The sequence below is a fragment of the Mustela lutreola genome, chromosome 1 (genome assembly GCF_030435805.1).
Source record: "Mustela lutreola isolate mMusLut2 chromosome 1, mMusLut2.pri, whole genome shotgun sequence".
Taxonomy (NCBI): Eukaryota; Metazoa; Chordata; class Mammalia; order Carnivora; family Mustelidae; genus Mustela; species Mustela lutreola.
The window spans coordinates 250,003,504-250,026,551 of record NC_081290.1 but is presented as its reverse complement, the minus strand read 5'-3'; the positions used below and the strand labels follow the sequence as shown (position 1 = coordinate 250,026,551).

The following is a 23,048-nucleotide window of genomic DNA, read 5'->3' as shown; positions in this document are numbered from 1 at the left end:
TCTCTGCTCAGCGGGGAGCCTGTTTCCTCCTCTCTCTCTCTGCCTGCCTCTCTGCCTACTTGTGATCTCTCTCTGTCAAATAAATAAATAAAATCTTTAAAAAAAAAAAAAAAAAAAGAAATACACTGAGCCAACAACATAGCTGGTACTAAAAATCATTTCCTTCCAAGTCACAGACAGGACAGTGACAGAATTATTCCATGTGGTCAGAATGTTTCTCCATCTACCTCATTTCCTGTACTTAACGAATTCATAAGATACAATCATTGAAACATTAAAAAAAAAAAAAATGAGCACTTTCTGAATATTTTATGGCCAGCCAACCAGGGCAAAAAGCAAGAAGCACTTTCTTCATTGTCTTACATTCCCAGTCTAGACCTTCTTGGGTCAGGTGGCTCAAAGGAGTCCTAATGAAAATAAACCCCAGAAAACATCCGTTCCCTAAGCAGGCCTGAAGAAGGCTGTGATCCAGACTTCTAAGGAATGATACGCTCTCATAGGGTGATTTCCCTCAGACTAATGACCTGACATTCACAGTAAGACAGACAGAGAAGATAAATATGCTAATTAAAGGCCCTCCATGCAGGTATTGAGCAAGACTATAGCTGCTTGGGTTTCTGTAATCAATAACAGCTGGGTGTCAGAAGCCACACAGCTGAAGTCACACCGTGGTGCTCGGTGCTCGTCCCCGAAACATGCATCGAGTCATCAGAGGCCAGCCTCTCTGCTCACTTACTGCCTGCCAGTCAGTAGGCAATCTCAATCCACAAAGCAAATGGTACAGCCTCTCCATATGCAGGCTAAAAATTACTTTACATAGAAATTGAGTGTTTGTCACCTTTTCATTACTTTCTGTTTTACAGAGAGAAAGCTGGTGGGGGGAAGGGAGGACTGAATAACAGGCTTTTGAAAAGGCCCAGTGGGCGTTCCAGGTCTTGTCAGAACAGAAATGAACCAACCCTTCCTCTTCTGGCAAGATGCAGAAAACATCAACACAGAGGAAAAGGTAGAAGAAGTCCAAGGGGAGCAATATTTCTCATGATATTATGAAAGATTATGATGTTACTTCTGAAGATCTTCTTGGGAAATACTGGAATTAAGAGGTCGCCAAACTGTGGAAAGAACCAAGATGCCCTTCAACGGACAAATGGATAAGGAAGATGTGGTCCATATACACTATGGAGTATTATGCCTCCATCAGAAAGGATGAATACCCAACTTTTGTAGCAACATGGACGGGACTGGAAGAGATGATGCTGAGTGAAATAAGTCAAGCAGACAGAGTCAATTATCATATGGTTTCACTTATTTGTGGAGCATAACAAATAACATGGAGGACATGGGGAGATGGAGAGGAGAAGGGAGTTGAGGAAAATTAGAAGGGGAGATGAACCATGAGAGACTATGGACTCTGAAAAACAATCTGAGGGTTTTGAAGGGGTGGGGGGTGGGAGGTTGGGGGAACCACGTGGTAGGTATTATGGAGGGCATGCATTGCATGGAGCAGTGGGTGTGGTGCAAAAACAATGAATACTGTTACACTGAAAAGAAATAAAAATTTAAAAACAAACAAAAAAAGAGATCTGGAACTGGGACACCTGGGTGGCTCAGTGGATTAAGCCTCTACCTTCAGCTCAGGTCATGATCTCAGGGTCCTGGGATCAAACCCTGAGTCGGGCTCTCTGCTCAGCAGGGAGTCTGCTTCCTCCTGTCCCTCTGCCTGCCTCTCTGCCTACTTATGATCTCTGTCTGTCAAATAAATGAATAAAATCTTTAAAAAGAGGGGGGGGATCTGGAATTAAGTTCATGGACAGCATAGTTTGAGACAACACACCTTGGAGCTCACCTGAGTTGCCTTTTTGTCAATCTTCATTTAAGTTCTGCATTTTCAGAATGAAGAGACTAACCCACTGCACTGGAAAAAAAAAAAAAAAAAAAATTCTCCTTTCCTTTTCTGATTGTCTGCTAGCCAGAGCAAGTGCCAGCATGTGGACAAGTGGGCTGGATGTTCTGAGCTCTGCTCTGGGTTGACAGAAGGGATGGTAACAACAGTGAATGGGGCTGAAAAGACCTCTGTCTACAATAATGCTTCCTCCATTCCAGGGTCTGAACTCTGAGTTGGGAGTGAATCAGAGAACCCATATACCTGAATGGCTTAATTTAACCCATTCCCCAGCAAAAGGCCCTCCTTATCGTATCTTTTCTGAAGACACTGTCTTGTTCCTGTTGAAATGTAGAAGTGTCAAAGAGAATAACCAACCCTCTTGGACAAAGACACTTCCAAAAGAACTGTCAGCAGCCCCCTCCCAACACAGCTGGTAGTTTCCTGCCCAAGAAGGAATCAGGAGAAAGAAGAAAATCCTCAGTTTCACAAACTGGTCCTAGCTATAATATAATCTAGGAAATTTTACTCCTGCCTCCCACTTTTCCCTCAAAGCTGTGTCGAGGTTTCCTAAAAGCCACCAGGTTGCAGCAGTGGAACCCTGAATCAATCTGTTTTTCAGTGAAAGATCCCATCTCTCAGTGTCTTCAGTGATAAAGAAGTGCACACATTCTGGAGAAGAATTAGCAGAAGCAGTGACACCAAGTCTATTGTAAACTGGGTCAGAGCAGCAAAATTACTCTTGAGTTTCGGTGGGATAATCAATGATTCTGCTCTAATGAAACCATAAATCAGGAAGGATTTACATAAACGGAGTCTCGCTTGGCACCTTCACAAATAGCAAGTGATGGATTTTGCATTAAATTATTAGACCTACCTTAGACAGCCCTATCACGGTTACTAATAAATGCATCCCTCTGGAAGTCCCAGTCAATCTTTACATATTTCTACAACATCTCAGGGGTTAAGATGCTTGTAGCCAAAAGGCAGATGGATTGGGGAAGATATTCTGATGGCATGGTTAGCCATTCTTGGCTATCAACATACTAAGATGCCCTGGGAATTTTTTTTAAGATTTTATTTATTTTTTTGACAGAGAGAGAGCCATCAAGAGAGAGACTACAAGCAGGGGGAGGGAGAAGGGAGAAGGGGAAGGGAGAAGCAGGCTTCCCCCTGAGCAGGGAGTCCAATGCGGGGCTCAATCCCAGGACCCTGAGAACATGACCTGAGCCGAAGGCAGACACTTAATGACTGAGCTACCCAGGCACCCCTGTCCTAGGAATTTTTACCAAAATGTAGCTTTCACATGACCAAGCAGAGAAACCACCACAGAAGCTGAACACTCCATGATAAAACATGGAACATTCCTGCACATCTGAGGATGCTAGAAGAGGAGGTCAACAAATTATGGGCCGCTACCTCCTCTTGTAAATGAAACTATATTCTAACAATCACATTCATTCACCTATTGTCTCGGTTACTTTGGCCAAACAGCTGAGTTGAGTTGTTGCAACAGAAACCTTCTGGAGCACAAAGCCTAAAATAATTACTTTGTGGTCCTTGACAGACAGTATCTGCCAACCCTTGTGCTAGAGAAAAGATAGAACAAAGTGAAATATGGAGTGACCTAAGCTCAACCACTATGGTCTAGAAGATTTAAGGGAGAGCCTGGAAGGATCCAACTCCATAAGTATTTGAGAATGTAGAAAACGATGTGCAGCGGGTACAACTTCTACGTAATAGAGGGGAGTTTGACTGGATTTGTTCCATAAGATTTTGAACCAATTTTAGGTTCTCCCCATCCACGCAATTCTACCACGATGAGTCCTTTCAGAGAGGAAAGGTCATGTGATCTGGGGTTTGAAGATGACAAAATGTGGGAAAAAAGAAAAGTCTGGGAAAAGGAAGCAAAACAATTTCTGCCAGAGAATGAATTAGCAGTTAGGTGTTACTTAGCTAAAGCCTTTTTTTTTTCTTCTTTTTCCTTGCATGAAGTAAAAAAGTTGCATGTAATTCTCTGAGAAAAGATTCACTATAGGTCTCTGTCCGATACAGAAATTGGTTCACAGAAGGGGCTAAACAGTATGCCTAGCAATGCCACTCAAGAGAAAAATCTAATAATGACGAGGGTTATAATAACCATTGTTACAGACACGATCATTCTTCTTACAGGAACTGTCACTTACGGAACAGTTAGCACATGCTAGGCATGATACTAGGTACTTAGGCATTTTCCCGTTTAACCCTCCCGGCAGGCCTGAGTAGTAAGACTATCATTACCCTCAGTTTATAACTGAGGCAACTGCGGCTGAGAAAGGTAACTAGGATACACAAGCTTCGAGGTAGCAGAGCAGAGCGGAACCCCTGTTACAACCTTCACACTATGCATTAAACCCTCATGCGCCTCCCCGCCCCCATCCCACCCACAACCCCACCACCAAGGCCCCCCTTACCTCTACAGACACGGCAGCACTGATTCTCTGGGAGAATGTGGTCCTTTTCGGAGCAGTTCAAAGGAGGGCACGCTTCTGTGATTTTTACTAAAACTCCATCCTGGAAGCCAAATCATCGGGAAACAAAACAATGTTCGTATTTTTTAGTTGAGGATACAAATCTATAAGGCGCGTTGTCAACAGCCCGCAGTGATAACAAGCTTCAGTAATTAACAGTCCTCCCAGGAATTCCACAATAATGACAAAGTCGCAGATGAAACTGATGAGACTCCTGGCAGAGAAAGCATCTTTTTCTAGGTCTAAACAGCCTCAACGTCAACCAGTAATCTTCAAGTAAGTTCTGTGCAGCAGAAAATCATTAATAGTGGTATGCTGCTAAGATAACAATGGGCTGTTGGACGGGGAGCCCTAATTTGTAGGGTTTGTGGATTTCTGTGGTACGAACATTCTGATGACGACCAATTTAGAATCGCCAACATGGTATCCCTAAAAAGAGCAGGGAAGTTATATAAAATGAGCACTCTGCTCGTGAGCTTCTAGGAGCCAGCTTTAGCACTCAAGGATCACACGCACCGAGAACCCAAAGCTACGCGACAAGTCTTCCTTGTGCTTGGTGAGTCCCTAGCTGGAGTGCAGGAAGAAAGGACAATCTCAACAAAAAACCCTAAAACAATACGGTAAGGGCTAAAAAAATGTTCTATAATTAAGGTATGATAATGTGTCGTCAAAGAATCATGCTACCCAGGTAGGGAGAAATGATAAAGATGCCGCCACATTTGAATAACAGTATAAGGAAGAAGAGACTTTCCTGGCAGACAAAACAGGCAAGAGCCAAATTATCCAAGTATGAATGACCACAGTGAGGGTTAGAGAAGCACTAGATTTTTCCCTGTATGGCAATAAAATCGCTTACAATAAAATTTTAAATATTCACCTGGTGAATCTTTATGACCTCATTCACCAGAGGTCTTTTTTTTTTGGTAACATCACTAGCATCTGTGTTTAGTTTTATTCTGAATTCTAAAAATTAGACCATTATTAAAAAAAGGGTTTGAGAGTATTTTATCTAAAATATTGAGGTTTTTCTCTCCTATTCCTAAGAAGCTGTTTAAGTCAACTAAGACTCACCCTTGAAAAGGAGTCTCATTTAAGGTGAAAAGATACTTTTTAACATAGATGGGGGACAAGGAGGGAGCTGGACAGCCGGGAAGGACGGGGGAGAGAGAGTTTCCCATTTCTGAGATGCTAGGTTTCCTGTGGACCATGGGACAGGAACTCCCACTTCACCAGGCACATCCATTCCTAATTAGGAACATCAACAATGATGAGCATACCCATTTGATTTCTAACAACTCATCATTTGGATAATTGGCACCATGGCTTCCTCCCCTTTCTTGTCATTTTCAGCCTGACAGTCCTGCCTCTGACAGTCCTGCCCCTGACATTCCTTGTAGTGTCTCATCCTCCTTGTTCTTGGTTTCCTGATCAGATCCAAGTTATCCAGATCTCTTGCTTTTATCTTAAAACTGGTCCTAAGATCTGAGAATGTAGCCCGCTAGGTATGCCGAGTCTCCTTCACAGCTAACGTTTCCTTCTCACCCCTCAATCCAGGCCACATGTGGGTGCCATCCAGCCTCAAGAGTTGGCACCGGTCCTCAGCCACTATGCCTATCAGCTGTACCTCAGGTTCTGCAACAGGGACTCAAACCAATCATTACTAACCGATGGACATTAATAATCTTCTCATCTGTGGCATAAGCTTTAATGCAGAGGAAAACAGAATGCTTACTCACCATTAATGCCTCTACGTCTATCTGTCAAATTAATGCATTATCTCCTGCCTCCTTGCATAAGTAAGAGTGATGGACACTGATGTATCCCTTTTAGGAGTGCCGTGTGCCCATTCCCCAGCTTCAGAATGTTTTGTTGCTAATGGCTCATCCTGGCCACCCTCAGAAGGCACTCCTCGGACACGGGAGCCCCTCTGCCAGGCAGAGAGCAGAGACAGTTACTCCCAAGTTCTACATCCCCAACTTCATGACCAAAGCCAGGGACTGATGGGCATGGAAGGCTCTTTACCTCGAGGGGAGCCCATAGCTGGGGTGTAATTTACACTCCCAATACCCCTACTGGAACCAGGCTATGTGAGGCCTTTCACCCGAAATCCCATCCTTGCTTGGCTCCTTGCCTTTCCCCATTCTTTCTCCTCCAACACCCCTCCTGGTGGCTCCTAAGGGCACTACTTTAATGGATCATTTGTACTGAAATCCTTACTGTAGGGTCTGCTTTTCGGGGAACCCAAACCAAGACGGTAAGCTACATTTCATCCTGGCTGTCAAAAATTAAACTGCTCGCGCTTATCTCTAGATGGGGAGATTCTGGAGCAATTCCCTGTCTCTTCCTTGTACTTGTTCCTCTATACTCATGATTCTGGCATCTGGAGTATGTATTTGCTTTTGTGAAAAGATATATTTAAAATGGTATGGAGACTTTAAAAAAAAAAATAATCACTCAGAGAAGTTGTTGGTTTTTTTTGTAATGAAAAGGGCTTGCCTTGACTGCTGATTAAATCAGACAATTCTAATCAACCTTTAACATATTTAATGAGCAAGATCATAATTTCAAATGGTTCAATAGAGACAAACCCCTTTGCATGATTTTGAAAATAATATGAACTGTGATTACAGTAGCATAAGTGCCTCTACATCCATTTAGTCCAGCCCCATAATTAGGCACAAAACCTTGTTTAACTTTATTTTCAAAACTATTTCTGATAAGAAGTACCTGGTAATTAACATTTTTAAATCCTCCTGATTAGAGTACATTATTTTATGACCCCTAGAACTCTGTGTTGGGGAAAATACAATTCTTCCTTTCTTTCTCATTTAGGGTGACAGTCTCTGTCATTGGTTAAATATAAACACTTTCAAGTTCTTTACTAATCACTGTGTTTCAACCTGAATTCCCAGAAACACAAAAACTCACATCATTAAGTCAAAAAATTGTCACTAACAAATTGTTGCAGGGCAGCAATAATTGAACAAAACTGATCAAGACTATGAAAAGAGTTTATTCATCTTGGTTAAAAATAAAAACAACAACACCAACAACAACAACAACAAAAACCTGTATCTTAACTTCTAAAAACACTTGGTAAAAATATTTGAAACAAGAGTTGGTTTCTTGTTCTTCACATGCTTTATCTCATCCGACCCACCCAATAGGTGGTCCTGTGCTGGCCCCAGGTTGGAGAACCGCCCCACCCCCTCCACCACAACCACCAGCTCTCCCCATGCCCAAGTCCAGTGGCCTGCCTTGTTGACAGAGATCACAGAGCTCTCGCTGCCACACCTCCCTGCCTCTGCCATGGACTGAGGAGCTCCTACACACAGCATCCACCGATGCAGAAAGACCACCATACCTCCATCCCCACCAGACCGTCTGGAGCAAGAAAATCTCTGCCTTTCCCAGTGGTAGCCAAGAAAGGGGGGATGGGAAATACAATAGGAAAGTCAGAGGGAGTTAACCACCCCCCCCCACCCCGGGGGTAAATTCTAGCCAGTGAGAGACAGGAAACAGCTTAAGAGCCTTTCCTCCACCCACCTCCCCCCACCTCCCCCACCACCACCGCCCCAATAAAGAATCAGATTCAAGTTCCTCCAGCTCATTTTCAGGTCTCTAAATGCCTCATTCTCCTCCATCCTTGATAGAGATTCCTTTCTTTTCCTCAAGGATGTGATGAAAAGCCAATGAAATGGTGTAGTTACAACCACATCCAAAGATGGGCTATTCTGAGGCCCAAGTCGTTCCTGTCAGTCTCTCTGGAAATGGCCCCACAAAACTAGCTGCGCTTCCCTGTAGGACGGTGGCTTCCCTGTAATGCGCCACCTCACACGCATGCTCCCTCCTTCCCTTCCTTCCCTCTGTCTCTCACTCTTCCGCTCCAAGGATGGCCCCTCACCCCAGTAACTCCACGGCTAGCTCCCGCACTTTGTTCAAACAGTACCTCCGCAGAAAGGCCTTCCCAGACCACCCACACCCACCCAAAAGCTCTCTCTCTCTTTAGTCTCTGTATTTTTATAGGATTTTCCATTATATTACATATTGTTTCTTTTATTATCTGTCTCCCACACTAGACTACAAGTTCTATAAAAGCAGGGACTTGTTTGTGTTCACTGTTACACACCTAGAACAGTACCGGGCTAGTATGGAGCAGTTGATCAAGGTATGTTAGCTGAATGAAGACTGAAGATCTCTGCTTCTATACATCTTACTCCAAGAAATAGATCGGGGGTGGGGGGGGAGGAGGGGGGCGGCACAGGCAGGGGAAAGGCTTTTCCTCATAATCTTTAAGACACTTGGGAGTAGAGATACACCTTCCAGGGCTGGCATCACAAAGTGATTTCCCCAAAATCAATACAAAACCCTTTCCCAGGGCCACTTGCCAAGCTCCCTGACTCCTTGTAACTGCTGGATCCCTTCACCTTCTCACATCCTTCAGAAGCTACCCCCAAGGTACCGGATCCACAGCTGACCAGAAGCTAGCACAGTGAGGACGGTGGGTGAGACCTTCCCATCCTGGACAGCAGCCCCCTCCCCCGCTCCCACTGAGTCCTTCTCCTCAGGGACCCACTCAGGCCAACTCCAGATCCCTATCAAAGCCCATCTATCTCTCTGGTAACTACCACCCCCAACAAGGGATGGGGATCGTAAGACGGAAACTTACTCTGCATTCCCGGCAGCTCTTTGTTAAAATCCGCTGGCCTTCTGCAAGGACTTTTCCTCCATAGATACATTTTGCTGTAACAAAAAAGGAAAAACAGGTCAGTCATGCTATGCAACTAACTGACCCCAGAGGTGTCATCCAGGTTCAGTGAATTCTAAAGAGGAAGAATCTCTTTGCGGGGTGCCTGGCTGGCTCAGTTGGTGGACCATGCAACTCTTGATCTCAGGGTCATCAGTCTGAGCCCCACACTGGGTGTGGGACCTACTTAAAAAAAAAAATCTTTGGCTGGAGTAAGACATGAGGAGAGGACTGTTGTAAGGACAACTGTCAGGTCTGCGTCAAATGGTCATCTTCACTCTATCTGCCACCAGTCCGTCACTCTAAGGATATACAGCTATTTCAATGTCACTGCTAAAGGAACCAGAAAATGAACTGATGTGGTCAGAAGTGAAAACAAGGAAGCAGCAGTGGTCATCTCTGTGGAGCACAATAGTGGTACCTTTGATTCTTACACTCTAAGCCATAAAATGAATGAGTAAGTAAAAGGGGACTTCTATGTTCGACCGTCAGAACCTCAGCCCTGATGCAGAAGGACACCGGTTTTCTTTCCTCTTGTGATCGTGGGAAATGCATGCCCTTATACTCTGTGTTCCTACTAAGTTAAAAAAACATTGAGAAATATAAGCCAAACCAGCCTACTTATCAATGCCCTAGAGAGACTGTCTTTAGAAAGGTGAGCTTAGCAGGCTACTAGGGAAGGCATGAAGTAGAGGCAGGCCTTGCAGAAAAGGTAAAAAACATAAATGGAACTCCCCCCTCCCCCCACCCATTCAATTCAGTTTCTCCTGGGACTCAGTCCTCAATTCAACTTGCTGACTCACTTTTAGACAAGTGCAGAATATGTTAATTTGATCTGACCCTACTGGGTCTCCAGCCACATCAACAGGAATGGGGAACTAAGGGCCTGATTACTCCTTCAGCACAGAAGAAGCACCTTCTACCCTAGCCTTCAGGCGAAGCAGCAGACGTGCATGCTACAGCATCTCTACCACTCACTCTGTGCCTTATAAAAACAACCTTAGCTCTTAGAGTTTCTATTTCTGCATTTGTTAAAAACAAGTTAATTTGGTAGTTTCCTAGTTCTCTAAGCTTCCAGCTGTCATGGAACACTGAAGTATCTACAGACCTCAGCAATCAACTTCTCCAACATCCTCTTGTTAACCACAGGAAGAAGAAAGCCCAGAGATTTTGTATACTTAACAACATGATCCCATAATGGATGCGGTGGTGTGCCACCCAGCATCCTCCTGGATGGCCAAAGGACTCATTCCTGCAGCTACTGGGGAAACTGATGAAGACCAGCTCAGCTGAACAGTGATCTAGGACTTGCCCTTCTAGGACTTGACAAGTCCCCTCATCCAAGGTCAAATGCTCTCCCTAGGCTAGCCCACATACAGTGAGTGGTTGGTAAAGGAGGGCAAAGTCCTGGCCCCTTGCTCCAACTAGGGATCCCTCTGAAAAGTCATTCTGGCTCCAGAACTCCCTGGAGGAATGACTGAAGTGTTTTGGTAACCTCTTATTTGCCTGATTCTGCTTCCTTCAGGATCTCTCTCTACCCTAGAACTGATCCTGACAGATCCTTCCTAATAAAGGACAAGGAAATATTTCAGAGTCTGCTTCCTGTGGAAAATGACCTGCAAAAATCCATGCCCAACTGGAATCTGTTCCATTCTAGTGTCTCCTTTCTTAAATGGCACTGTTATCTACCCCAGCACCCACACCCTACCACCTGGGGTCCTTTAAACTTCTCCTTCTTACTCAACTCAATGCCCAATCAGTACCCAAATCACAACTGCTCCCTCCTTAAGTTTCTCAAGTTAACCTACTTTTTGTCTATTCTCTACCACCTGCAACTATCTTCATTCCTTCCCCTTTAGAACCCAGAATCTCCTGCCCTTTCTCCCTTGTTCTGGTCTCAATCTTAATCAGTTCTTCCCCATACAACAGTCAGACATATTTTGCTAATTACAAACATGAGGCCATGCTTTAAAATCCTCATGGATCACTGAAACCCTGAAAATATAGTCCCAATTCCTTAATGCAGCACACAAAGCCATTCAGGTAGCTCTTCCTTCTCTCTCAAGCTTCACAGCTCATCAATTCCTCTGTATTAATTCCCCACCCTCCCAACCCCCCCCCCCCCCCGCAAACATTCAACATCCATGGATACCCCAGCCATGCCTTCTTCTTTGCATCTGGGATCTGCACATGTTCTTCTCCAAGAACAGGCAGCCTTGTCAGCCCTCCCCTGGCCAATGCCCCATCCTCTATACCCAGTTTCAACATAATCCTGACCTCCAGCAAGTTCTTCCTGACTTCCAGCACTGGTGCACTGCCCTCACTTTGTGCTTCCACAATCTCTGGATCCAGCCCTGACACCTCACATTCTCCCTCTGTCGCCCAATTCATTATACACCTCTCCTGCTAGCTATAACCTCCGTGAGGGCAGGGTCTAAGTCTATTTCATCATTTCATCTCCAGCCACAAGATCAGCAACCCTCTGGGCTTAGTAACAGTAATTTTAGCATTGATGTGCTTGTAGTTGGTAGTGAAAACCAGTCAAAAGTTCTGATTCCCAAATAAGAGTCCCTTCTGCTATTTAATGCAGTTTCAAACATTAAAAGCAGGCATCAAGAGTTTCAGACCAAAAGCAGCAGCAGAAAGTAGAGAATTTTCTACATCAACCCCTCCTTCCTTCCTTGAAAAAGTTACCCATGACCATCTCATATGCATCAGTTTTCTTGATCATCAGCTGACCATGACTCATTGGTCCTAATGATGACACAGATTCCCCTGCATACCCGCATGGGGAGACCACACATCCTCCAGGAGCCTGGAAATTCCTGTCCAATCAACTTCCACACTCCCAAACCCAGCTGCTGCCAACTTGGCAAGAAGGCTTGTTCCAGAGTGACAGCTCTGCTAAGCACACTGCTGTCAAATCTGCCATCTGCTTCCCGGCCCAGGCTCGGAAGCAAAGAAATCGACTTTTCTCCCTCATTTTGCCCCTTGTCCCCCACAGAATGGTATGAACCCATTTGCTCCCCTGTTTTAAGAAATTTGCCTGATTCCTCTCCTCTGGTAGGAGTTCCGGAGGAGTCTGTCTGGAAATAGTAAGCCTTACTGTCTACATTCATGCCACAGACAGAGGGAAACATCCCTCCAATTCACCAGTCTTGATTAAAAATCCATGTCCGGGCGCCTGGGTGGCTCAGTGGGTTAAGCCACTGCCTTCGGCTCAGGTCATGATCTCAGGGTCCTGGGATTGAGTCCCGCATCGGGCTCTCTGCTCAGCAGGGAGCCTGCTTCCTCCTCTCTCTCTCTCTCTCTCTGCCTGCCTCTCTGCCTACTTGTGATCTCTCTCTGTCAAATAAATAAATAAATAAATCTTTTAAAAAAAATCCATGTCCACCGAACTTTACGTCCTCACGTAGCACGGCGCGGGGGGCTACGAATGATGTCGAGATCACACCGCATGCCTTGGCCATTTGCACTGGTGCGAGATGTAGACATGATCACAATATCAACTCGCAATGAACTGATCTTGGGCCAGCTTTCAGGATCACCAGGGTAGGTCACAAGAACACCCGCTGCTTTCTCTTTTTCCTGACCCACTTCTCCGACCGTACCCCTCCTTTTCTGTCACTGCCCTCCACACGCCTGACATCAATCCTCATGATCCCACCTCTTGATCTACAGCCAAAAGGCTTATTTTTGATGTCTGAGGAAATTCAAGCATAAGGTGAGTCAGGCTCCAGTGCCTTTGGCTGGGGCATGTGGGACTCCATTCCAATAGCTTTCAGTAGGAGTAGAAATGTAAATGCATACCTGAAGCCCTTCATATCACACTGGGGACAAGCCAGCTAGACTATTTCACAGTGTGCGACCATAAAATTGAAACATGGCACTAACACGCACTTCTCTGTGATAGCAGAAACCAATATCCTGAGGGTTTCAAGAAATAGTTATCCAGATGCATCTCTGTCCACCCACAGACATGGGGCCCTTCCAATTTGGACCTGATTTCTCCAGTATGATGACTGGACACTTTCGCCATCTGGGTACACACTGAATAAACAATTGGCAGGAAGCACTTGGCAGCCCTGTCAGATACAGACATTAGGCTGCTCTGTCTTTATTTAAGTATGTGTACCCGACACACACTCCAGCTATCCTGTGACAATCAGTGGGTTAGAATATCAAAACCAGACCTCCGAACCGCATTGTAAAGGAGACGGACAGATCAGGAAGGCTCACACCCAGGAATCCTCCCCACCTCAGTGAGCTCATTCACAGATCTGGCTCCAGATACGGCCTCTCTGAGCAAGAGCCCAAAACGTGCTGAGTGTCTCTCCAGCATCTCTGGCTCACACATGCCCAACAGAACGCATCACGCCCTGCACTACTTCCTCCACCTATCTTAGTTCTGTTAATCACACTAGGAGTCTCCTACAGGCTCTGGTTCAAAACCTGGCAACTTTTCCCTTACAGATGCTCCACCCCTGATTCATCTGTCTCTTACCAAAAAAAAAAAAAAAAAAAAAGTTATGGAGGACCTACCATGTGCCAGGCCTTTGGGCCATCACTCTCATCCATCCCTTCCTTTTTACCTCTCCAGGCAGTGGAGGCCTGTTGGTCTCATCTCCTCTACCTGGAACATGCCTGAAGCCCATACCCAGCCACCCTGCTCCCAGCTCTCCCAATGCAGCAGCCTTGGTAAAGCACTCTGATGATGCCCCCAACCCTTCCCTCGAATCTTGCTTTTGACTGCAAAGTCAATACGATGTCTGCTTCCTTGACTTTTGCATGTATGAATCTATTAGGTGTGTTCCCGCCTACCTTGTCAATGTGGCAAACTTCTATTTATTTAATAAACAGCCTACTCAACTGTAACTCACCCTGTGACGTCTTCCTCATACGCACCCGCTTCTGATGGGAGTTAATCGCTCCCTTCTCTATGCTACCTCTGCTTCTTGCTCCACAAGCACGTTCCACAATATTCTGTTGCAATGTGGGGGTGCGTCCATCTCCCTAGACCGCAGTGGGGACAGGAGATGGGTTAAGAGCACCAGCTCTGGAGCCAGAGACCACCTGGGCTTTATTTTGGCTCCACCACGGCTGAGAGACCTTGGGTAAGTTACGTCTCTGTGCTTCAATCCCTCACCCGTAAAATGGGGTTAAGAGTGGGGCTGTGTTCAGGTCATTGGAAGGGCTAAATACAGCACCTGACACAGAACAAATTTTCCACATGTGCACACAGTTGTACCCAGAGGGAAGGACAATGTTGGGAGAGGAACCGGAGTGCGAAGGACGGCATGAATTCAAAGGAATACAGCGGTCGTCCCCTATCCCACACCCACCTTCGCAGATTCCTGCCTCTCGCCTACCGAGACCCTGCTACCAAACAGAGTAACCCCTACCCTGCAAGTGCAAGTGCAAGTGCTGTGTTGCAGAGCTGAAGACTGCCTGTCCATCATCCTCTCTCTCCCTCCCCACGCTCTATGGTAGTTCTCAAGTCAGTCTACCGGAAGACCGCCTGCAGCACACCGCTGTTCAGAGATGCTGGATTAGTAGGTCAGAGTGGGGCCCTGGGAATAAATTCCTGGACCATCATGTCCACAAGTGAGGAATCCAGAAGGCTCTCCTGAGAGAGAAGACCATCGTAGTATCCCATCTGAAAAACCTCCGTAAGGAAAGCTGCCCTGTCCGTGGAGACTACATGAGTGTCGGGGCCTTTTGATCAAAACACAAGGACAAAGCTCTTTTTCCAAGCAATGAACTAAGACATGAACACTTAGACCAAATTCTTTTTCCTATTCCCAAACAAACCCCCCCATCTTTAAGTGCTGCAGGTCCTGAGGCCATGAGAAGTGCGTCGACACTTAGGAAGTCAGCCGGCAAAACCATTTGCTTTTATGTATAGCTCCTTTTGCCTGAGCCGATCGATACCTTTTCTCAGAGTTTCCAGAGCACTGGTCCACCCAAACCCAAACAGAAGCTTAGGAAATTTTATCCAAACTGACAATGAAAGTAAATATCTCCATATCTTCTTCTGATATGAACGTATTTGAAACTCCTAGAAATTCTACCTGCTAGTGTTGGAACTCTGCTTTATTCATCCTCATTCTCCTCCACTCTTCTCCACTGTGCAACCCACTCATCTTCTGGAAGGCTAAAAACGTTTAGTTTGGCTCCACTTCCTCCAGGGAGCACCCCAGGTCTACTGCACCTGTCTCCCTAATCTCCCCAGCACTGTCCCACAAGCCATCCGTGTGTGGTCTGAAAGTGCCTTATCCATGTGCCTAATGTGACCGCAGTGCGAATTCCAGACACTGTAAATCACCTACCTTGAAAGTGAACCCTCTGAAGCACAGAGGGCTCATTTATCACTACTCCAGGCACTAGTACTAACTGCCTAATGTGTATTTCTGTTAACAACTATGAAGAAATGAAAGCCCTCGAAACCAGAGGTTCTTAACCTTTGAAATATCCAGAGAACTTTGCATCATTTCTTTGTGGTTTACATTTTTTCTTCTTACCTAGAATTCACTCATTTATTTTTATTACCATCTTGTTAAACTACAAACCAACTGGAACTGCTGAGAAAATTAGTACTGTCTAGCTAAACTGCTATGAATTCCAAAAGCAAAAACAAAACAAAAAGAAAAAATAAAAACAAACAAAAAAAAGACAAAAAAAAAAAAAACAAAACAAAACAACAAAAAAAAAAGCACACACTGATATTTTAATTAGCTGTATATCAGCATGTTGGTAAAATCATGTAACTTCCTAAAATATTTTTCAAAACTTAAAACTCTCAAAGGAATTGGAACAAAGAAAAGTGACTATCCCCACACTTCTACTGAGGGGACAATGTGACATATATGAGGGGCCTTGAAAATGGCAGTGTTTCAGCCCACTGATTCTACTCTGGAGAACAGTATCTTAAGAAAATATAAACTACAAAGTATGTTTTCTATACAAAGCATGTTATTAAAGAGTAATTAATAATCGTGAAAAGTGGGAAAATTGGAGAATGGTTAAATAAATTATGCAATCAAGAACAATGAAACAGGAGCACCTGGGTGGCTCAGTGGGTTAAAGCCTCTGCCTTTGGCTCAGGTCATGATCTCAGGGTCCTGGGATCGAGCCCCGCATCGGGATCTCTGCTCAGCAGGGAGCCTTCTTCACCCTCTCTCTCTGCCTGTCTCTCTGCCTACTTCTGATCTCTCTCTCTCTGTGTCAAATAAATAAAATCTTTTTTTTAAGATTTTATTTATTTATTTGACAGAGATCACAAGTAGGCAGAGAGGCAGGCAGAGAGAGAGGACGAGAAGCAGGCACCCTGCTGGGCAGAGAGCCCGATTCGGGGCTCGATCCCAGGACCCTGGGATCATGACCTGAGCCAAAGGCAGAGGCTTTAACCCACTGAGCCACCCAGGCACCCCTAAATAAATAATATCTTTAAAAAAAGAGAAAAAAAAGAAGATTGATGAATCACTGAACTCCACCTCTGAAACTAATACTATTTGTTAATTAATTTACTTTAAATGAATTCTTTTAAAAAGTTTATACAGGGTTCTTTAAAGCACAGAAATACACTCAAGTCATAATAGTCAGTGGGGGTGCCTGACTGGCTCAGTTGGTAGAACATGTGACTCGATTTTAGGGGCATGAGTTCCATCCCCATGTTGGGCACAAAGTCCGTGTATGTGTGTGTGTGTGTGTAAGTAAATCAATGAAGTAGGATAAAAATTATCTGCACAATAAAATCTCAACCTCACACAAAATAGAATTTTTAAAAATGAAATCCACTGGAATTTCAAGAGTGATTATTCCCGAGTAGTGGTGTTAGGAGATCCTTTTTCCATCCTCTTTACTCCAGTGAGTTCAAACGTCACACAAGACACACACTGCATCTATAATTAGAAAATTAAAAGAGTAAAACACAAAACAGCTGAAAGACTCATCTATTCCCATGTTCAAACAACTTCCTAGAGACACTATTCAAAGACCTATCCAGAGAACTCAAAATAATGGACTAGAAGTAACTTATTTTTTAAACAAATTCCCAGTAGTTTTTCATCCTCTTCATCTGTTCACTGGTAGAATATCGAGTTTGGGAAAAAAAAAAAATAATAACCTGTACCGACAACCTTTCCATCATTGGTAGGATCAAAGTACCAAGTCAACATCTCAGCGTCTGAGCTACCTGGATTGCCCAATAGGGCTTTCCAAAGTGCTTGAAACAAACAAGGAAGTTTCTCTTTTTAGATCAACTCCAAGTCCCATCCTCCAGACCAGTAGGTGTACTGTGCCAACCACAAGGAGGAAGGATCTTTCCAAGGCCCTTTTGAAAAAGTCCAAGAAAGTTCCGGGCTGGTGTGACCAGACAAGCAATCCCCACCTCTACTGTCCTCTTAGGAGAAAGGCTGCTCTTGGCAAAAAGCTATACCACTGGGTTTAGAAGATGCATTGATGATGGTATTTTTGGTAAAGAAATGACCTTAAAATGACGACAAGTGTCTAACATAGACTCTTGCTACAGAAGACCCTATGGATGGATGAAAAGACAATGGGCTTCGTCATCAGGCACCATAAGCTTCCTATCTCACCGGGGTCACTTACAAGGGTTGCGACCTTGGTAAGTTAACTTCCCTAAGCTTCCTGTAAAACAGGGAGAATTATCCCCACCCAAAGGACTGTAGTGAGTAGTCAGTAAGCGAACAGAAGTGTAGCACCTACATAGTAAATGGCACCTGCCAAGCATTCTTAATGACAGCTTTTACTCTTACGGCTGGTCTCCAGGCTCATTTCACTATTTCATCTGAAAAGGTGTCCTTTGCAAAACAGACTAAGAGTATTTAAATCCTGTAGCTTGGACAAGCCAACTCTGAAGGCACTTGTGTCAGTATCTTAACTGAAGCTCATCTCAAAATTTCTAACAAAGGCATTTTAGTAACAGGAAATCTGGCCAAGACCTCAGAAAGCCTATAGAATCTGGACCTTAAACTTCATCATTCAGAAGAAGAAGGACCAAAGCATATGGAGCTTTGGAATTACAACCTCATGATCAACACAACCCATTACACCAGAGGTTTGACCCTAGACAAGTAGTTAATCCCTGTGAACACCAGTTCCTTCTATAGGAAATGGAAAGAATAGTAATTAGAGTTGATAGGAGATTTAAAAAAAAAAAAAAAGCCTATATAAAGTATCTGCACATCACAGCTGATTAACATAGGAAGTTCTTCTTGTCATACATTTAGTATCAACTTCTGGTAATTCATGTCATCAATGTTCATCAGTTGGGGCCTAAACATTAGGGGGGAAAAAATCTCAAAGCACAGAGGACCACTCTGACCCTCAGTCAGTACTTACGTCTGCAGACCTTACAGCATTGGCCAGCAATGTGCACGGGGAGGGAGTCCGGGGAGCAATTGAGAGGGGGACAGGACATCCTTCGACACTCGACAGTGCCACTCTGAGGAAGGAAACACAGGGAAAGGAATCTCAGAAGTGCTCTTTGAAATTTCCCTTTTTGGCAAAAGCTCACATGTCATCTCAGAAATCTCATCAGGGAAAGAGAAGCAGTGTGAGGAATTCCCAGTCTACTCGAGGATCACAAATGAAGCATTTTCTGCAGCCCAGATGAACCTGTGCCACCTCAATTACTTTTCTGATATACATCACTGCCTTCATTCCACCTGCCCATGTGGGCTAAGTAGATTAGGCAGAAAACAAAAGCCTATTTTTTCCAAGAACATAAATAACACCTTCTGCAGACCCTGTCAATCATTACTGAGGCCCTAACAATCCATTTTGTATTTTCCCCACACAAAGGCATCCTTCAAATAGTTATCAAATAATTTCAACGGCACAGAGTTCACAGACTAATTTTGGGGGTGCTCTTGAATTCTCTGAAAGAGATGGAGTAAACAGATGATGGATACCCTGAAGTCGGAGGGAGGGGGTGGGGCTGGGGGAGGGGAAGGTGGGTCTTGCACATCTCTGAAACAGATGACAGAGACCTTGTAAATTACAATAAAAACATCTAGAAACTAACTAACTATACCTCATTCTAAAATGTATTCTAGGGGCACCTGGGTGGCTCAGTGGGTTAAGCCTCTGTCTTCGGCTCGGGTCATGGTCTCAGGGTTCTAGGATCGAGCCCCCGCATTAGGTTCTCTGCTCAGTGGGGAGCCTACCTCCCCCTCTCTCTGCCTGCCTCTCTGCTTACTTGTGATCTCTCTCTGTCAAATAAACAAATAAAACCTAAAAAAAAAAAAAAAAAAAATGTATTCTAGCAGTGAAAAGCTGTGACTGACGCTAACTGTTAGGTTGCTTGAAAAATCACGGAAGTCCCTTCCTCCCTCTGATATTCTCAATCCTCAAACTCCACGCACTAAATCTGTTAGTAACAATGTTAGGTCATATTAGAGTATGCTGTCAAATAGAAGCTGATTTTAACTTCCAAGTACTAAGAGATGAAATGACACTCTTCTGGGTTCCCCTCACAATGGCACAGGTTGCTAGGCAGAAGCTTATTGGTGGAAAGATCATACAAACTTCCTAAAGTCAGCATTGTACACTGCAAGATCAGATTATACAATAAGTAGTGAAAATGCCCCCCCACCACTCTGTTTATTGACAAAGAGGCTTACTTTGCAAGTGCAGTTCCGGCAGTGATCCCCGTCAACCCAGGAGTCTTGATCTCTATAGAGAAGTCCACTCACTTGGCAGGTCTTCTCGCAGTGACAGTTTTCCAACTGACTAAGTCTCGTCTCTGCATAATTTAACTGCAAATAAAAGTTACTAGGTGTAATTACTTTCATTCAGTTGCATTACCCTAACAAAGCTAATGGGGGGGTGGGGGCAGGAAATCCAAGGAGAAGGAAAAAATAAATGCTCAGAGTAGCTAACTTATTCTTAGCCAGATTATTAAAAAAAAAAAAAAAAAAAAAAAAAACCAGAAACAAAAACAAAAACCATGAGGTGGAATCATTCTAAACTGAAGACACATTGGCTCCTATGGTCTAATGAGCACCAAATGAGACATTAAACTGTATCTCAGGGACCTCATGAGTGTACATAAACATGTGTGCTTCCAGCTCAGGCCCACACAGAAACACTCATAATGAATGTGTTCTCAAGGACTCATTACAATGTTTACAGGAGATCTCATCAGCAACCCCGATGCACTAACATTTATCTCCCACCATTCTCTCCGTGTTCACACACTAACCAGAGTGCCACGGTTTTCAGGCAGGAAGTCACTGCTTCCTCTCTTCTGAAAAATTCCTGGGAGCTGGGGCCAGGAAAAGCGAAATGCATACAAGGATCTGGTTTCTCCCCTGCTCAGGATCCCCAGAATGAATGCCCCAGAAATCCACTTTGGTGTTCAAAGGTGACAAGAGGCAACCAAACCAATGGGTCAGATCAGGATTTAGGGAGAAGCCTGTTCCATTTTCACAGGTCCCGCAACTATTATCAGTAATCGCAGAACCTTAGAATCTCTGACTTGAAAAGAGTCATGAGGTTGGAAGGTCGTGACAAGTAACCCCTTTCAGTGACTCACCAGCTTCTCTTCGCACATCTACGGCAGAAGGACACTACCCTTAAAAATTTTTTTTGGTGAGCTCTGGATGTTTTGAAACCTCTTTCTTGGTGGGAGCAGTGAAATCTCTCCCCACTTTTCCTATCCGACCTACCTTTGCCTTCTAACCAGTCATAACCAACCTACTCTCTCCGAACATCTGAGGTCAGCCTGTCTTCACACCTGCTCTGGGCCACACTCAGCACCACCCTGTTCACTGAAGAGATCACACCACAGGAGGCCAAGCCTCTCTCCTGATCACGTTCCATGCAGCCTACTGCAGTCGCCTTCAAACATATGGTGGGGGAAAAAATTCAACTTTTTGAGACAGAATCTCACACATACTCAAGTGTAACTCGATCCAATAGCAGTATTACCATTACCCCTTTTTCTTTAGAGACTGCCTTGATTGAAAAATATACTACTTTCTAAGTCCAAGGAGTTTCTCTTTTCTTTCTCTACCATACTTGTACCTCTGTATCTTTAGTATTTTCCCCACATAGAGCAATCCAGTCTCTGGTCCAACCAAGACCATTTCAAGCCAATATTTTAGATATAATGGTTGAATATGGGTTGAGGACTCCCCAAATCTTTCTATGCTAACTGTGGTTCCATTCCTTACGTGTTCCTCTCAATCACTCCTACCAGCACTGCTGAGCACCACTGTCTAAAAATGGAATCCACTGGGGCGCCTGGGTGGCTTAGTGGGTTAAAGCCTCTGCCTTTGGCTCAGATCATGATCCCAGGGTCCTGGGATCAAGCCCTGCATCGGAGTCTTTGCTCGGCAGGGAGCCTACTTCCCCCTCTCTCTCTGCCTGCCCCTCTGCCTACTTTTGATCTCTGCCTGTCAAATAAATAAATAAAATCTTTAAAAATAATAATAAAAAATAAATAAAAATAAAAATGGAATCCACATGTAATTCCAAATTTGGCTTTTGTCATTTATTTCATTCTCTTCCTCCAAAAGTTTAAAATCTCTCAAGAAAAATAGTTCCCCACCTGCCTTTTGTGGGCAGGGGAAAAAACAAATAGGATGCTAGACAAAGCACCTGCACCACCATCAGAATGTAGAGTTAACTATGCCGAAAATATTAGCCCCCTGGGACCATTCCCACATGCACCATCTTCTAAAAATTCAGACTTATGTAAAGCTCTGGCTTAATGAGAGTTTCTGGAGTCCATGAGAGTTAAGTTATTTGGCAATTTTTTAGGGGACATATTAAATACACTTCTTAGAATTTGGTGAGGTTAAGTGAGTAAAACCACATATAGGTAAGAGGTAGTGACAGCTCACTGAATATTACCTTTTCTTCACTTCTATAGCCCCTGTAGATCCTACAAAAGGGTACTGACTGATGGATGAGCCTGGGTTGAAAAAGAGTTCAACTAGACTGTGTCCCTCCTAAAAGTGGCTGAGAACAGGGCATCTGTGAGAAGAAATGAGCATTACTCTGAAAATCTCCAATAATCTATTGCCTACACCACTCTAAGAAACTTAAAGACTAAATGACTCCAAAAGCAATTCTGTGACTGCCCAAGTTTCCTGAAAACCCAGGAATTTGCCTAAAGGCAGTATCGTCAATTTCCCATACTGTCCAACAAAACTGAGCTATGCTCACCTACAAAACTCAATACCAAGAAAACCTCGGTTTCAATGGAAGTTATTCTCAGGGCAGATGGTTCCCTTCTGAACTCTGTTTCTACTTTTTAATACATTTAGCCTTTTCCGACAACACTGAAAAGCCCTAATCTCTGTAATAAGAAAAGTGCATGAGAAAGGCACAAAAGCAAAGACATATTAAAGCAAAAAGCTAATTTTTCAAAGACACTTACTATGTAACTTTACCTTCCTTCTTCCCCGGGTTAAATACTAGGGAACAATGAAAGGAGAAAAACAGCTCTGAACCAAAAAATGACTTACAATTTGTGGCTGGTATTAGCATGCTGATTTTACCCAAATTCATTTTCAAAAGCTATTTCTACACTACCTGCCATTTCCTCCAAGAATGCCTACAGATCCAAAATAGATCCAGAAACAAATCTACACCTGTGTTCAGTCTTACCTTTGTTCATGCATTTATCTAAGCAACGATGGGCAGAATTATTTATTCTTAACTGTACACATTCAAAGACAGACATCGAAGGACTTTTTCACAGCAAGAGGTCAACAAATGGATGAGTACATTAGTCGTGCTGTGGGGTGCACTTTTCTTTCTTTGAAATGCTATTTATTTGGCATTTGCTACATCGAAGAGGGAAAAAAATCTTTTATTGTGTTAAACTTTTAAGCTTAACTGGAAAAATCACTATTGAGCTCCTCGCAACAATGCA

The 23,048-nt window shown here is 44.0% G+C and overlaps 1 protein-coding gene across 2 annotated transcripts in view; it reads right to left on the bottom strand.

The window, feature by feature from the left end:
* NELL1 (neural EGFL like 1) overlaps positions 1-23,048 on the bottom strand; it is an 847,777-nt gene that overhangs the window by 629,767 nt on the left and 194,962 nt on the right. For both annotated transcript variants that reach the window (XM_059138327.1, XM_059138338.1), the window contains exons 8-11: positions 19,786-19,920; positions 18,503-18,605; positions 9,062-9,135; positions 4,336-4,435 (exon numbers count right to left, since the gene is read on the bottom strand). In XM_059138327.1, the coding sequence (XP_058994310.1) occupies positions 4,336-4,435; positions 9,062-9,135; positions 18,503-18,605; positions 19,786-19,920 (412 nt within the window). The remainder of the gene's footprint in view (positions 1-4,335; positions 4,436-9,061; positions 9,136-18,502; positions 18,606-19,785; positions 19,921-23,048) is intronic.